Source organism: Mus pahari, chromosome 9 (assembly GCF_900095145.1).
Source record: "Mus pahari chromosome 9, PAHARI_EIJ_v1.1, whole genome shotgun sequence".
Classification (NCBI taxonomy): Eukaryota; Metazoa; Chordata; class Mammalia; order Rodentia; family Muridae; genus Mus; species Mus pahari.
The window spans coordinates 56,635,049-56,652,262 of record NC_034598.1 but is presented as its reverse complement, the minus strand read 5'-3'; the positions used below and the strand labels follow the sequence as shown (position 1 = coordinate 56,652,262).

The window sequence follows — 17,214 nt, the reverse complement described above, 5'->3', positions numbered from 1 at the left end:
GAACTCAGAAATCCGCCTGCCTCTGCCTCCCGAGTGCTGGGATTAAAGGCGTGCGCCACCACGCCCGGCTCATTCTCGAAGCCATATTGAATCATTTCAAACTTTTAATACGTGACTGTTGGCCAGATGCAAGAGATGAAGAAGATCCGCAGAGAACAAGCTCAGCCCGTGGAGCTTTGCATTCTACCACAGAGAAATGTCCTCCTCCACCACCGACGCTCCAGACAACAGAGACATTCTTTGTGACCGGTCCTCACAGGATAACGTATCGTGCCGGGGGCTAAACAACACCATCAGGCTATCGTGCCAGGGGCTAAACGACGCCATCAGGCATATACTTTGATTCCCTTGGCAGTTGCTCATGACAGGAATGTCCCAGTGAGGCAGGCAAGCTGTGGAGCCCGTGCCCGCCCTCTCGCTGCTTACAGAGCAGGACTGATCTAAATGATGAGCTACTACAAAATAAGGACACGGACTTTTCACAAGAACAGTAAGCCCCGTTAGTGGTGGGGGCGTGTATGGGAGGGGGCAGAGAATGAGGCAGATGGACACTATAGTGTAAAACCCCTGGGGAGGACGTATAAACTCTCAAGTCTGGACGTATTAAGTCAGTAGGAAAGTACTTGTCTGGTATGAAAAAAGACCCCGGTGTGAAAATAAAAAGAAAGAAAAACTCCACAAGCTGATAACTTCTGGACAGGGAGCAAAAGATGTCTTTAGGAAAATGTTTTCTCTGCAGGCAAACAGTCAGAGGTTTCTTACCTGGCATAGCGTGTAAGCAGGAAGATCGGTCTTCTGCCTCAATAAGCCAGCTGCCTTCCCTGTAGGTGCAGTGAGCAAGACTTCTACAGCCTTGTCCACCCCGGCTGGACTCTGCTTAGGGCAGGCGAGCCACTCTTCTGAGGCTTCCTGGTCTTGTTCAAAATCCTCGCAGGCTTGCTGCACTTCCGTTTCTTCCAGATGCTCCACGTGCTTAAAAAGACGGCTAACAATGGTGGTCTTCCCACAGCCGCCTTTCCCACTGAGGACAGTCACCGCGTTGGCGCAGATCGTTTCCAGGGCGACCACCTGATCTCGATACAGTGGGACTTCGTTTATTTCTGCATTCGAGACGTGTTCGCCATTGCTTCTAACATGGTCACCGCCGTCTTGTGCGTCTAAAACACTGTCACCCTGCTCTGATCCCACCTCATCTGGCTTGCTCCCTTCCACTGCCTCAGCACTTCCTGGATCGACGCACTTTGCACCTCTAATTGACGCCAGGACGTTCTTCACGTCCACTTTTAAATGCCACGGGGGTCTGTTCATCAGCTCACAGATGGAGGAGGCGATGTCTTGCTCGGCCTCGTACAGTTCAGAAAGAAAGACACAGTCCTTCTCATAAATGACCACGTCAATGCCCTTCAGAAACGCCAGAGACTGGCATGCTTCCTCGAATGACATATACTCCGACAAGCCCGAGGTCAAGTCTTTTACTTCAATGTACGTATGTCCATCTTCTCTGCATGTCTGCCTCAGCTTAGAATATATGACCAATGCATTCTTCTGCAGGGGCGTCATCAGTTGGAGCAGAGAGGGGCACTGACTGAACGCTGTCCAGCTGGCCTCACAGCGCACTAGTTTCAGCTCTCTGTAGGTTATCTGTAGGAAAAGAGAGTTCACAACGCCTCATACAAAGGACACACATAGTGAGTGATGGGTTTTATAGCTATGGTTGGAACTGTGCTATCTTAAACATTTTCAAGGTCTAAAAGATATATATTTCCACTGGAGATATGGCTCAGCGGTCAAGAGCACCAACTGCTCTTCCAGAGGTCCTGAGTTCAAATCCCAGCAACCACATGGTGGCTCACAACCATCTGTAATGGGATCCAATGCCCTCTTCTGGTGTGTCTGAAGACAGCTACAGTGTGCTCATATGCATAAAAAAATAAAATCTTCAAAAAGTAAAAAGATATATATTTCCACAAAATTTGGGGGTAAAAGGTTATATGGCTAACACATCATTGATGACTTTGGGTTGTTTTGGTTTGATTTTGTCATAGCTGTTTTTTTGTTTTTTTGTTTTTTTAACTGCCTTGTAGTTGGGCAGTTCTATAATTTAGACATCAGTTTTTAATGTCAAACAATGCTACATGGCTTAAGGCACACATGTATACACACGCAGGCATCCCCTGATTTATTCTTTGCCAGGTCTCCTACAGGCGACGTCACGAATAGTTTCTTCTTCCAGAACTGATTCCCACATTGGAACACTCATCCCTTTCCTCAACTCTTTAAGAACCCTGTAAGACAACAATTACTACTTGTCTGGGGAAAGAGCTGTAGCACACAAACACACACACACACACACACACGCACATACACACACACTCTTAATCAATCAGTCCAATGAAATCAGAACTTAACATGTAATATGTAAGATTCCCAGTGGAGAGGCATCCTGCACTGACATCGAATTTGCAGGGGCCTTAGCACATATTGGGACGTGAATGGCTGCCTTACTCTCTTGGCTTGCTTGGTATGCCATGGATAATTCTTCCCAAACACTACAAAGGAGGCATTTCACCACATTATCCTTCGCCTCCATTATCTTCATGGGGATGTCCTTCTTGGGGACTCTGTTCCTTTTATAGTCTGCCGTGTGTTCTCTCAGAAGTTAAACACTAAAGTCCCTCCTGTCTCAGAATGGGACTCCATTTGGAGACAGTTCCTTTCAAAGAGGTTGCAGTGGCTATTCCTGGTTGTCAGCTCGACTATATCTGGAATGAACTACAATCCAGAATTGGATGGCTCACCTGTGATCCTAATCTGGAGGCTGGGAGATACAAGTTTCTGACCTGGATCTTGGCATGGAGATCTTGAGGCATAGTGGCTATGAATCCCAGATTAAGACAGGGAGATATCCGAGTTCAAGGTCATCTGAGACAAAGCAAGTCCCAGATCCAGGCCTGGTGGCACACACCTTTAATCTGGGCCACACCTTCTGCTGGAGGCCTACATAAGGACATTGGAAGAAGGAAGATTTGCTCTCTCTTCTTTATCTGCTTGCCTTGTGGGACGGAGCAACTGCTAGATCCTCGGACTTCCACTCACAGCTGCTGCTGACCATTGTTGGGGAGTTGGACTACTGTAAGTCATCAATAAATTCCCTTACTATATAGAGACTACCCATAAGTTCTGTGACTCTAGAGAACCCTAATCCAGAGGCGATGTATGTTCGATAAGACCACAGCACTAATGATAGTACTGGACTGGGCCTGAAGCTCCTAAGACTGATGTCCTTCGATTAAGTTCCCCAGGTAGAACAACTCCTGCAGTAAAGAGACCGGACACAAAGTTTCTTGACACTAACACGGACGTAAGGAGAGAGCTGTCTCCTGATGAATGATCCATCACGTTTCCAGGAATCCTTCCTGCCTTAGCTTCCTCTGCCATCCCTAAGTCTACAGCCCCTCTGGAGAAGGTCAACAAGGGGTACCTCTATTTCCTTGCTAGGGTGGGAGGCAGGAACCCCTAATTCTCATACTAAAAGCTCACCAAACTTAATCAACTGCAATTTCATCTGGAAAACCACTTGATAGCTACCAAGATTTAAGAAAGACATCGACTCCTAGCACCGTCCTGGCCCACAAGGGCCACTCTCGACTCTTGACCTCTGACAATCATAGCAAATTTGGACTTACATGTAAACGGGGTTACTGTGCCAATTAAGGAGCGAAGGACAGCATGATGTATCCTGAGAATACGTCTCCAGTGGTTCAGACTGGGAAGGGGGAGAGCGTGCTACAGAACAGAACGGGCTGGGCGGAGTCCTGAGAACTGCTGTCCTCAAGACTGGCAAATGACAGCTGAGTGGCTGAAAAGCATGCACTACCACGAGACACTGAATGACCAAATTAACAGAAATAATCTGAACGGCATACGCCTCGTTCTTCTGCTCTGTTGATGACTCAACTGACTTCATTATTTATTGACTCTATCCTTGTGTCAGAATTACAGACCTAAGGGGGCTCTGGAGAGATGGCTCAGGGGGCAAGAGCACTGACTGCTCCTGAGTTCAAATCCCAGAAACCACATGGTGGCAACAGTAAATCCATATATATTCTCCATGGAAAGAAATTCAAATATTGCCAGATTTGAAGAACTCTGCCTTATACAAAATGATGAAATGCGCAGAACCAGGGTCTCACTCACCCTCCTGAAGCCCAGCTTCCACGGCTGTGTACCCAGAATCTCCTCTATGCTTCCCAGCACCCAATCAGGACTCGAGCTGAGGAGCCTTTTGAAGTGTCGAGGAAAAAGCGACGGAAGGAATTCCATGACTTTGGGGAACTGCAGAGCTACCATTGCACTTATAAACGGGACTGCAGGAGATCAGGAGAGAGCAAATGAAAACACACACAAGTGAGCCCTGACAGATGAACTTCGGGAGTGTTCTCTCTTAGCACAATCCGCTCAAGACACCTAAATCAGGATTATTCAACTTACCTGAAGCACTAAGAAAGTTAATAAAACAATTTCTACCAAGGTCACTTCTTCCTTTGTTATGAACAGCAAACTTTCTACACACTTAATGCTTGTTATACACCTATTGCTTTAGTCTTTTGTTTGCAACATAATCATAAAAATAAACCTTGAATGCATCCCATAAGGGTAAATCTAAAACCAAATACAAAACCAACCACTTACACATTAACCTTTACAATTATTTTCCCAATTGGAACTCTGACTCTTTTGACCCCGAAGTCATTTGGTGTGATGCAAGATTCATCTGCTTTCATGAAGAAAGGAAATTCTTTCTATAGACAGATGTTCAGAGTGAAATCCACAGCATGAAGCTATTTTAAGTCATTTTGAATTGAAATATTTCTAAACTTCCAGAGCTTTCCTTTCTCTTTAGTCTTCTTAAAAGCGGGCACTGTGTTCTGTTTTAGTGACTCAGAGTATCTCTCCACAAACTCAAAAGTCAAGAAAGAGAATCACAGCTTCAAGGTGGAAGTCCTAGACCTTGAAGATCGCCAGACAGGATCCATGTTGCGGAGGAGGAGCACCAAACGCAACACAATGTTTTCATCAAACTGACTTCCAAGAGGACCCCAGGCATGCCCAAACTTTTATGTTCTCACATAAAAGGTTTATGTCTTAAAACCAAACAACTAAGTCACAAAGAAATAAATATCAATATATCTCACATCTCCCCTCCCCCCCCCAACCCCCGGTTTTCAAGACAGGGTTTCTCTGTGTAGCCCTGGCTGTCCTGGGACTCACTCTGTAGACCAGGCTGGCCTCAAACTCAGAGATCAGCCTTCCTCTGTCTTGCAAGTGCTGGGATTAAAGGTGCATGCCACCACTGCCCGGCTAAATATCCTATCTTAAATGAGGTTATTTTCCCTTGAACCATGTTCATAGCTATCCCTGGCCACATGTGGCCTGCAGGCTATGAGAAAATTCGTGTCCTCCATCTGAAACGCTTATGAGAAATAGTTGGGTCTTTTTTTTCCATAATCTAAGATGATAATAATAAAAGAAGGTGTGAGGATGAGACCCAAGCCTAAATGTCCAACCCATTTACTTTTCATAGGCACCTTAAACACAGAGGCTGGAAATAACACTATAAGAAGATTTTAGTAATTTTGTGAATGAGACAGAGTTCATGCCCATGGATCAGAAAATTTCACCTGTAGTATCATGTCCATGGTCAAAGTTTTACCTCATGGAGCATTTCACAGTTTCTGAGTAGAGATGCTAAATTTATCCGTGGAAGGTACGGCAAAATTCACAGTTGAAGCTCTCCAGTCCCTGAATGTCTGGATGACACAAAAACTCACCGATAAAAATCCTACTTACATGATTTTTCCACTCTCTTCTCCTCACCCTGCTCCTTTTGTGTAGACGACTTTTTATCTTTCTTTTCGGTTTCTCCGTAGAAATTCCGTAATGTTTCCTGAAGGTTTTCAAAGTGTAGATTTTCAAAGCTTGACACTTTTTTTACCCATTTTAAAAATTCCTGTATGCGCTCAGGGGCTAAGTCGCATTCTTTAAGAAAAAGTGAGCAGATTTGTTCTTGATATGGTGGCGACATATCAGCCTGTAGAAAGTATGCCGGAAAGCCTTGAACTTGATAGCTCCTAGATCGCCCGGGTTTCACCACCCGGACCTTTACGCGCCACCACGGACCTTGGAGCGGGAACCGTCCATACACGCTACATTTCTCTTTAGTATTTTCATCAGGAATAGACACTAAATGAGAGGGGGAGATAACAGGGAATTTGTTATGATTTCCCTCAACATTTACCTCGCTCTGATCCCCTCACACATACTACACACAGACAGTACCCATACAGACATCTACCCGCTACCTGGAACACTTTGCTCTGCCTGCCCGTTTCTCTGACTGACTCTGTCTACCGTAGGATGCTGCTGTGCCAGCTGGGTATTCCTGAAGTAAGTACAATCTGTTCTTCTACATCCAGTCTACCTATTACCGCAGCCTTAGCCAATATCAGCCTTTACGTAGGTCTTACAGAACTTACCCTGGTGCCTCCCTCTGCACGAAGTTGTTCAGAGGTCCTTGTTCTCCTAGTGGGCTCCTACAGTTACTGCAGAGCTCAGCTCAGCTGACCTCTTTAGCAAGCCGTGTCTAAATCTCATGAATGTCACTTCTCCAAGTGCTGTCTGGTACGAAGTACTAAGTCGTGGTCACTTCTCTGATTAAAGAATGTCTGCCTAGGTGCTATAGACATGATGGCTCAGCCAAGAGCACTGGCTGCTCTTCCAGTGCTCAGAGGTCCTGAGTTTAATTCCTAGCAACCACATGGTGGCTCACAATCATCTATAACGGGATCTGATGCCCTCCTCTGGTATGCAGGTGTACATGCAGATAGAGCACTCATGTACACAAAATAAATAAATCTTAAAAAAAAAAAAAATGGCTGCTTAATTCACAAGTAGTATTTCCACTGAGACAGCAACTTCGCCATTTTCTCTCCCTGGCCTGTCCCAGTACCAAATGCTTGGCCAGGATAGCCAGTTACACTTCCGTCAACATGCAATCCTTTGTATTTAATTTCAAACACAGCCAAAGTTGTGTTTAAATTGCCAATGGTCATTTGCCACACATGGTCAGTAGCTATTACTGTACTAGGCCATGAAAATACAGTGTGTGTGTGTGTGTGTGTGTGTGTGTGAAGGTATGTGTGTATGAACATGTATGTGTGAATGTGTGGACATGTATATGTATGTGTAAGTGTATGTGTGTGAATGTGTATGAGTATGTTTATGTATGTGTGTGTGTGATGTATGTATATGTGTAAATCTGTGTGTGTGTGTGTGTGTGTGTGTGTGTGTGTGCTTGTGTGGCCGTCTGCTTCCGTGCGCATGCTCCTTTTCTCAAAGTTGCTTAAGAACAACTCCGTCTCTATTCAGCCAATGTAGTGCAATAATTAAAGGATCCTGTTTCTGTGTGGGAATGAGGGTGCATCTATTTCCTCGACTGTAAACTACCCCCATCTCTTAACTTTAAGCGAGACGACATATGGAAAAAAAACAAACAATACAGTATGTGCTCCGCCATTACCACTGATACTACCACATCTTAAGTACGGTGAAGCAGCCCGCCACACCACCACACCACAGCTCTGTCTGACAACTGCCATGGACGCCAGGTGCCGGGCAGTGAGAATCGAAAATACTTCTTTGACCCCTGCCAACTCGGCCCGGCGGGCGCAGGCTCACCTCGCGTGCGCCCAGGGAGGCTGCCCGCCTTGATGCCCCCGCTGCAGAGCTCCTCGGCATCCACAAACTCCGAGTCCTGCTCCCCCTCCTCCTCCTGCGCACAGTCCTCCTCCTCGTCGTCGCTCTTGTACGGGTGCAGAGGGCCCAGGAGCTCGCGCAGACGACCCTGCCCAGCCATCGTCTTCTCTGAGAACTCAAAACAACACAAAACCCCCGCGGCGCGGTGTCCAAAATTGCAACCAATCAACTCGGCCAGGGTAAGCCGGTCAGCTTCCGGGAACATCCAGGAGGCGGGAGGCATGGGGGCGTGGTATGAGCGATGCTCCGCCCCAAGGAGGGAAGGCTGGTGACAGGCGGGACCCGCAGGCTGGGTGGGTGCCCTCCTGGAGGTGCCACTGCGGGCTGGCTGCTGACAGTTTCATCAGAACTGCTCCTTTTAGAGGTGCTGGGCGTTTCCTGCGGAGAGGGAAACGCGGTGAAAGGTCACGACTCTTGGGCGCAGAGAACCCCGGGAAAGCAGGGCATCCTCTGCCCGCCCTCCTAGAAAGTACACTGCAGAGGCCTCTAAAGACCTTGGGGCCCCACCCAAAACACAAGAGTGAATCTCCAATACGGAGATTGGTGGCGAAGGCTCGGTGCCTCCTTTCACGTAAATGCGCCGCGGAGAAGTTGAATTTACGTCATGTAGGGCATTTATCCAGGTAGATATCTAGGTCCCTTTGTATATACCCTCTGCATTGGGAGTTAAAGTTGTGATGTTCTTTCTTTCTTTCTTTCTTTCTTTTTTTTTTTTTTTTTTTTTTTTTTTTTTTTTTTGTTTTTTTGAGACAGGGTTTCTCGTGGCTGTCCTGGAACTCACTTTGTAGACCAAGCTGGCCTCGAACTCAGAAATCCGCCTGCCTCTGCCTCCCAAGTGCTGGAATTAAAGGCGTGTGCCACCACGCCCGGCTTACTTTCTTATTTTTAATGCATGACCTAGGTTGTCAATTTTTATGCTTTGCCCACTTTGGAAACCACTGGCTTTCTTTCCTGTTTATATACTACTCTCCTCGACTTCTTAAAGCTGATCTAGTTCCTGTTTTCAGTAAAGCAAGAGGTGGGCACTTGTAGCCCAGAGAATATGCAGAATTGAGATAAGAAATAAAGAACAGAAGAAAGATGCAAAAGCTGAATACTGAGGCCATGGATCTTCTCTAGATTCAGGGATAGTGTTTAAAAGTCACGGTGCCCTTTAAGGGGCACTATAAAATATGTAATTATCCTAATGTTAATCCTAAAAACTATAATGTTTCTACTAAATCCCAAAACTGTGATGCCGGTTTCTAGGGCATTTGTCATACCCAAATGTCACGTGCATAGGATCAACCATGTGCAAGTCAAATACACTTTTAAGTGAAATTCCGTTTGTAATGAATACCTACAGGCATCCTTCTTTTAGATTCCTTTTTTTTTTTTTTAATGTGGGTGAGTCTTTTGCTTGCATGTGTGTCTGTGCACTCTATGCATACCCAATGCAAAACTCCCCCTAACCCCCCCCTCCCCGCCAATCGGAGTTCCAGACTGGATACTTAGTTGCCACGTGGGTGCTGGGAATGGACCTGTCTCTGGAAGAGCAGTTAGAGCCGTGGTCTCTATCCCTCCTCGGACATTTTCCTCGCCATTCTCTGAACATTGCTGAAAACCATTTCTATAGTATTTTCCCTAGTGTATGAGGAGGTCAGAAATCAAGCCCCCACAGATGCAGAGGGACCTTGGTATAAGCAACCTTTGAGAAAAATCTGACCTAATCCTCCCCTACGGTATATTGGTAAATATTCCTGGAAGGAAAACTTTGCTTTTGTTTCCAAGGCTTTGCTACAGAGTTTGAACTATTACCAGTTAGGGATCCAACCGGAGACAATTGTCTTACATAGTTGCCTATTTAACATATCAATGCGACATGGCTGCCAGGTTCTCCCTGCACCCCTTAGTCCCAGTCACTTACAGGGTACCGCTAGCATACCCCTCCCCCTCCCCTGAACTTCTCCAGCCCCAGGAGCTATGCTGCCTGTACTGGATAGCTTTGTGTCAACTTGACACAGCTGGAGTTATCACAGAGAAAGGAGCTTCAGTTGGGAAAATGCCTCCATGAGATCCAGCTGTAAGGCATTTTCTCAATTAGTGATCCAGGGGGGAGGTTCCCTTGTGGGTGGTGCCATCTCTGGGCTGGTAGTCTTGGGTTCTATAAGAGAGTGGACTGAGCAAGCCAGTAAAGAACATCCCTCCATGGCTTCTGCATCAGCTCCTGCTCCCTGACCCGCTTGAGTTCCAGTCCTGCATCCTTTGGTGATCAACAGCAGTATGGAAATGTAAGCCAAATAAACCTTTTCCTCCCCAACTTGCTTCTTGGTCATGACGTTTGTGCAGGAATAGAAACCCTGACTAAGACACTGCCCTTCCCTATATAAACCCACCATTTGTTTACCCTGTGCTCTCCATTGGCCCCTTGGCCTGGGCCGCCTTAGTGGGTAGCTCCTCTCTTGCTCATCTTTCTCCCACCACCCGCCTCTCAAGGTCGGGTTTAGTCTGCAGGTCATGTTCAGCCTGGACTCTTGCTCTGCCGGCTTCCCCCTTATATCTACAATACAAATCTTCTCCTCACTTTAGGAGTAGCCACGTCCTTCTTTCACTTCCTATTATTCATTCACTTCTGTCACAGATGGTTATTGTTACCACAGTACAGGCTGCAGCAGAGGATGCCTTCTAGCCTGGGTTTTACCTGAACTCTCAGCAGTATTTGGCACGGATAGCTATGGTATCTTACAATGTTTGGAGGCCTTGACCTCTGTCTCTTCCCTTCTCAAGTTTCGCTCCTGCCTGTCTGGCCATTTATATTCTCATCCATCTTAAGTCTCTCTGCTGTCCTCCTTATTGGTGTCCCCCAACCCCATATTTGCTCTCTGAAATTCATCCCTCAAATATCTGTCACCGACATGCTTATGACTTCTATTCTGTGACCTCCTCAACAAAAGAGGGAGTTTGGGGAGCACCTCCTCATCTGTGCCTAGGTTTGCCTGGATGCATCTTGTGCAGGTAGCCACAGATGCTGGGAGTTTCTTATCAACATTTTGTAGCAGCATCCTCCTTGACTATTACATTCCACCTTGCAGGGAAGCTCCTTAAGACAGATGGTAAAACTCAGAAATGCTACAGGAAGTCCCTGAAACTGAACACATTCACTAGACCCTTTCTTCACAAGAGCAAATAAGCCAAGTAGCCTAGAGTCACTCCCAGACGAACCAGGCTGCAAAGAAGACTCTGAAATCCGGCCAACTGCCTGGGGAAAAAAAAAGCAGAAACCAGCCAAGCTGCCTAGGAGATGTTTAGACCAACTGAGTAACTTGGAAGGGGTACTCGCCAACCTTTTGAGCTGTCTACAGGCTGTGCAGAGTGCTCCAGGTTCCCAGATTGTGTGAGCTGTCACCTGTGCTGGGGTGGGCCTTGGTGATGCAGCTGACTTTGAGTCATTTCTGCTCCTGTAAACAACCCTTCACCCATACTCCTGTAAGTAACTTTAAAATAAAAACAAATCCCAGTGGTTCACCAAGTTGGACTTTGGTAGTATCTGTACTTTGGTCTGTCACGGTCTCCATATCTGGAGTGAAAAGACATATATGTAGCATCTCTCTAGGTAGACATCTTGTCACACGATAGTGAAGCCCAAAAGTTCACATTCACAGCCCTCCTCCTTGTCTGGCTGTTACATGCTTTCCTCCTGCGCTCCAGAGACGTCTCTACTGAAGGAGAAAGTGCCCAGACATAGGAAAAATACTCAGCAGTCTGTGCTTCTAAGTTAGATGCATAATTTACCCTTCCCCAGAAGTCAGATGCTGGATTCGAAGGCAGTGGGAGCCTGTAGCTGGCATGCAGGCAAGCTCTCCGAATCTCCTTCAATGTACTTCTCCCACATAGAGAGACCCTGGTGGTATGAACACTCACTATCCAAGCCAAGGTAAGGTGCTAACCAACCACGGATCGATAGGCTACGGATATAGAAGTAGCTGTTCACACAGAATAAAGCAGATGCCGTTCCCTGAAATTGTCTCTGGAGTGGTCTATCTCCTTGTCCTTTGTTGACCCAAAAGCATTGCTGTCTTGGCAGGGACACCTGAGTAACCACAGCACCCTAAGCCTTATGATAATAAAAAAGAGAGTTGAGAAAGAAGTTCTGAAGGCAGAAAACGTAATTTTGCAATTCTTGATGTAACAACTGATTCAAGCAAGGAAGACCAAGGGATACAACATCATTACATGAAAAGTCTTTAGAGAATTAATAATTTCACACAGTAAGCTATCACAAGTCACAAAACATGTACCTGAATCATGTATTACTTGTACCCTGTTACCAGTGCCTTCAGCGATCAGATACACATGATGTTGTGTCTCATGCCATGATCAATTATGATGAACATAAACTCTCTGTGAAATTTTGATACCCAGAATATTTTGCCTTGTTTTAGTCAGGATTGAACATTAATAATGAATAACACAAACCACATGCATAGTTTAAAACATTCTATTGAGCACACGAGAAAAGAAATAGGTGCTGTATGTATAGCCTCACATATCTGAAGAATTATTTCAAAATAGTAATATAGTAAGTAATATGGTGATTTGGATGAGAATGACTGCCAGGGACCTGTCTGGGCTTGGAGTGGCGTTCCTGAGAGAAGGGGTGTCTCAGAGCCACAAAACAAATGACTCAAATCCAAATCATCGGCTACAAGCTGATGGCCCATGTTCTGCTCATTTCCTGACTTCTCCTTCTCTCTCTCTCTCTCTCTCTCTCTCTCTCTCTCTCTCTCTCTCTCTGGAGTCAGCATTCTTCACCCAGAGGCTGTATAAAAATCAGGCCACATTTGTCAAAATCAAATCTAGAAGATGTAACACTTTATTTAAAGAATTGACTCAGACTTTGACACGCATAGGCTGATAGTGAGAGGACAAGAGTGACTCCCAAATCACCTGTGGGCAGTCCATGAAGATGAGGCTCTAGGGAAGCAGGCTGGATCCAGAATTTGTTGGTCAGAAGGCTATAAGATCACTAAGTAGCTACTAAATGATTTTTTCCAAAGGCTTAACCATTCTTTTCTGAGAACATGGCACTTAATCTCCTATAAACCATGCTCTGATATAACTGCTCCCTTAAATTCTCCCAGAAAGTGCATATTAAATAAACCAGCTCATCTGAATTCAGGAACCAAAATCTGTAATTATTTAATACACACAATTTCTTGTTTAGATTTTTTTTTATGTTAGATAATGTCTGTTGTGGTGACATTTTAAACACATTTGTTACAGTATATCTGGATGGCATCAACTCAGGTAACACTGTCAAGGTATCATTAGTAAAACTTAAACATTGTATTGGGTGAGTGGAGAGGAGATAAAGTTTAGTGACCTGTTTAATTAACGTGATTTGGTAAGGATGCAATTAAGGTGTAAGCCATGATAATGGCAGCTCCACGGCTGCCATTATCATGAAAGCGGTCAACCTAATTTATCTCGACAAATGTTTAAAATAGTGTTCTGTCTGCTCATGAGGCTGGGGCCCAAGGAGAATGGTAGCGTTTGGGCAGGAAATGAGTAATAATAGCATTACCACACAGATGGACAGCTATGTACAGAATAGAAAGCCAAATAAAAACATGTTAGGTTTTAGTCAGTCAACAAACATGTACTCAAGTCTCGTAGTGTTACAGCTCACAGGTATCTGGCTCCCTTCTATTTCTAGACGGGTGGGGAACTGCACTTCCTCTGCATTCTTAGGTCCACTTGACTTATTTGGCCAATGGAAGAAATCCTTTCAGAATAGAACCATCAAGCTATGGGATACTTCTGGGTGTCCTTGGCCTGGTGATTCCAGCACTATGAGATGGGATACTGTGGCATTATATGATAGTCAGTGCAGGAATGATTCTGAAACAGTAATCTACTCAGATCTCATTTAATCTGAACCTAGACTGTCTTTCCTGGCAAACAGTGGGTGTGTTTTTAGGGATCACAAATGAGAATAGGTTTAAAAACAAAAAAGAGCACTTGCCCATAAATTCCTGAGAATTATCTAAGATATATATATATATATATATATATATATATATATATATATATGCATCTAAGAGAACAAAGGTGTGGAGAACTGTACGGGAGCCCTAACCTGAGGAATTGCAAATGCTAAACTAAGGAGTCAGCACCAAAGGCACACAACAGGGTGTGCACCCCACTCTCCAGGAGCTGATCTCTTTGTCTCTAACCCATTCCTTAGGAGCAAGACTTGCAAATAACTGGGGACACAATGAAAGGGAAAGTAACACAAAATAAAAGGCTTTCTGGGGCACCTGAATTTCTATTATTATGATAGTGCACTGATTTTATATTTAAATGAAGATTTATTTCACAGGGTGACAAGCTGAGGCAATTACTTAAGATATGCTGAAACTTAAAAATAATTTATCCTTTGGGAGGCAGAGGCAGGCTGATTTCTGAGTTCGAGGCCAGCCTGGTCTACAGAGTGAGTTCCAGGACAGCCAAGGCTATACAGAGAAACCCTGTCTCGAAAACAAAACAAAACAAAACAAAAAATAATAATAATAATTTATCTTTGAGCAGACACGTTAGGACATTCCACAAGACCCTGTGGAATGTTTGTGCCCTCTTGGCCACGAGGATGCTTTGATGGAAGTGAATCTAATGAATTGATGCTAATGTTAAACCTTTGTCTCTGAATGGTACAACCAAAGCAGTGGCCTCATTCAGCTCATTCCCAGTTAGCTTTGCAGAAGTATTTCTTCTTTCACAGAAGTATTTCTTCGTGCTAAAATACTTGATGGGCTTGCTCCATATCATTTCATTTCTATAACTCACTGAAAGTTAATAGCATATCAGAAAGTGTGTGGATTGAAAATTACTTCCTCTGGAGCTGGAGAGATGGCTCAGCGGTTAAGAGCACCTACTGCTCTTCCAGAGGTCCTGAGTTCAACTCCTAGCAACTACATGATGGCTCACAACCATCTGTTGTGTAATGGGATCCGATGCCCTCTTCTGGTGTACTGGTGTATCTGAATAGAGCAATGGTGTACTCATACAAAGTAAATAAATCTAAAAAAGAGAGAGAGAGAGAGAGAGAGAGAGAGAGAGAGAGAGAGAGAAAATCACTTTCTCCTCAAACATCCTGTCTAGAATCTCCTTTACTACCAAATATGCTATTTTAGAAATAAACAGAATAAGCACTAAGTATAAACTATTGGCCTGGCTTCCACAGAGAGACGATTTAGGTGGCCATGTAGGATTTTGTAGTTCAGTGAAAATGATTTCTCGCTTCCTGCATAATTCATAAGACTCAGCAAACTGTGGAGGGAACCAGCAAAGATAGAGCCTACGGCTTCCACATGAGTCCACGCCCGCGAATGCGATTCCCCAACCCACACCTCCACGCGCATGCGTGCACCACAGTTGCACACTTTAAAAAGTGTCCATCGACTACAAGAGGAAACTGCCGAGAACGAAATCAGTGCAGAATTGGGATCAGCAGAGCCAGGGATCGAATCCAGGAGGCTGGCCACTGATCATGGCTCTCTCATCGGTATGTACCTCTCTCTTGTCCATGCCCGCCGGGGGTTTCAAGGAGGTACCAACCCCAGCGTAATATAAATTATCTCTAATACATCACTTCATTTTTGCTTGTTTGAGCTTTATCAAACAAATGCGTTTCTGTGGGACCTTCAGGGGGATTTAAATCAGTTACGAAGACGCCACAATATCGTGTTATCAGTAAGTGAGAAACAGGTCCCAGTGTGAGGGAGCTGCCTGTTTCCTTACAATTGTTGGATCAAGTTGTAAGCCGTCTACACTTGGGGTTTGAGGATCGTTACATGTAGAAGGAGTGATTCTTTCCCCCACTTTTCCTGTTTGGCCCTGCTTTGGACAGATGATTGTTAGCTGACCCATTTCCTGTCATATTTGACCATGACTTCCTATTCCAAGCAAGCCTAGTTGATTATGCTTCTCCGCTGCTCTATAAAAACCTTAGCCTGCCATCTCTTCTTTAAGTGAGCTGCTGTGTTAAAGGACGTTTCTGTAGTCAACGAGTTCACCTGAAAGGTGATGAGCAGGTGTTAAGACATCTGACTAAGCCTTAAGTAATGACTGCTCTTCTTCCTCTGAAATTTCCCTATCACCTGACTCTTTGTTATTTTATTAATTTTGGGGGGGGGGGCGGGGAGGGAAAGGATGTCACTATAGGAGTGATTCTCAACCTGTGGGTCGCAATCCCTATGACAACATTCTGTCTCCAAAAATAGTTATGTTACAATTTGTCATCGTAGCAAGACAACAGTTATTAAGTAACAGCAGAAATAATTTTATGGTCACAACATGAGGCTCTGTACTAAAGGGCTGCAGCATTGGGAGGGCTGAGAGCCACTGCTGTTGAGGAACAGAACTGCCAGAATGAATTTATATGGGATATATTAGAATGGCTTACAGGCCAGCTAGTCCAACAATGGCTGCCAAGCAATGAAAAGCCCAAGAATCCAGTAATTATTCAGTCCACAAGGCTGAACCTCTCATCTGGTCTTCAGTAGACACTGGAATCCCGACGAAACAGGTAGGCTCTAATGCCAGTGAAGGACTGGACTTGTGAGTGAGCGTGAGGGCAAGCAGGCAGAGAGCAAAAGCCCTTCTTCCATGCCCTTTATATAGACTACGAAAAGACCCAGATTTAAGGTGGATCTTCCCACCTCCAAAGATCTGAATTTAAGTGGATTTTCCCAGTTCAAATAATAATTAAGAAACGCTTTCAGGTGTACCAAGCCACTTGGGTTTTAGTGCATTCAAGACTCTGTCAAGCTGACAGCCAAGAATACCCATCACAGTTACGACATCCCTCTCCCCGTCTTTCTCAGGTGTGTAAGGCCCACATGTCTAGTTAGTCATTTATAGGATCTCTCTAGAACAATGTAAGCTTTTCCAAGCCAATATGTAAGTGCCACCCAGTAGCCCAGCTCATATGACCCTAAGTTTAAAACGTACTGCATTTGTCAGTGGGAGACTAGGTGGAAAGGTTACCCCTCTCAGACCTGGAACCTGCTGAGAGAGAGAGAGAGAGAGAAGAATGCAGACAGACATAGAATGTCTCCAAACATCTGGTCAACCCCCCTATGGCACAGAGGGCCAGAGAGCCCACCAAAGGAGAGAAACAGGGCCACCCCCTTACAAGTCCATATGTCATCGAGCCAGCCTGTGAAGAGCGCTCTGTCAGTCTCAGTTGGTCCCACATTTCAGAGAGGGACTTGAAAGACTTGCAGAAAGTGTTTCAGAGATAAGGTTACAGTAAGAATTAAATACAGAGCCGGGCGGTGGTGGCGCACAACTTTAATCGCAGCACTCGGGAGGCAGAGGCAGGCGGATTTCTGAGTTCGAGGCCAGCCTGGTCTACAG

The 17,214-nt window shown here is 45.1% G+C and overlaps 1 protein-coding gene across 3 annotated transcripts in view; it reads right to left on the bottom strand.

The window, feature by feature from the left end:
* Helb (DNA helicase B) overlaps positions 1–8,082 on the bottom strand; it is a 30,673-nt gene extending 22,591 nt beyond the window's left edge. For all 3 annotated transcript variants that reach the window (XM_029542451.1, XM_021205777.2, XM_029542450.1), the window contains exons 1-4: positions 7,738–8,082; positions 5,851–6,243; positions 4,198–4,367; positions 763–1,641 (exon numbers count right to left, since the gene is read on the bottom strand). In XM_029542451.1, the coding sequence (XP_029398311.1) occupies positions 763–1,641; positions 4,198–4,367; positions 5,851–6,243; positions 7,738–8,038 (1,743 nt within the window). In that variant the 5' untranslated portion in view covers positions 8,039–8,082. The remainder of the gene's footprint in view (positions 1–762; positions 1,642–4,197; positions 4,368–5,850; positions 6,244–7,737) is intronic.
* Positions 8,083–17,214: the final 9,132 nt, after the last annotated feature.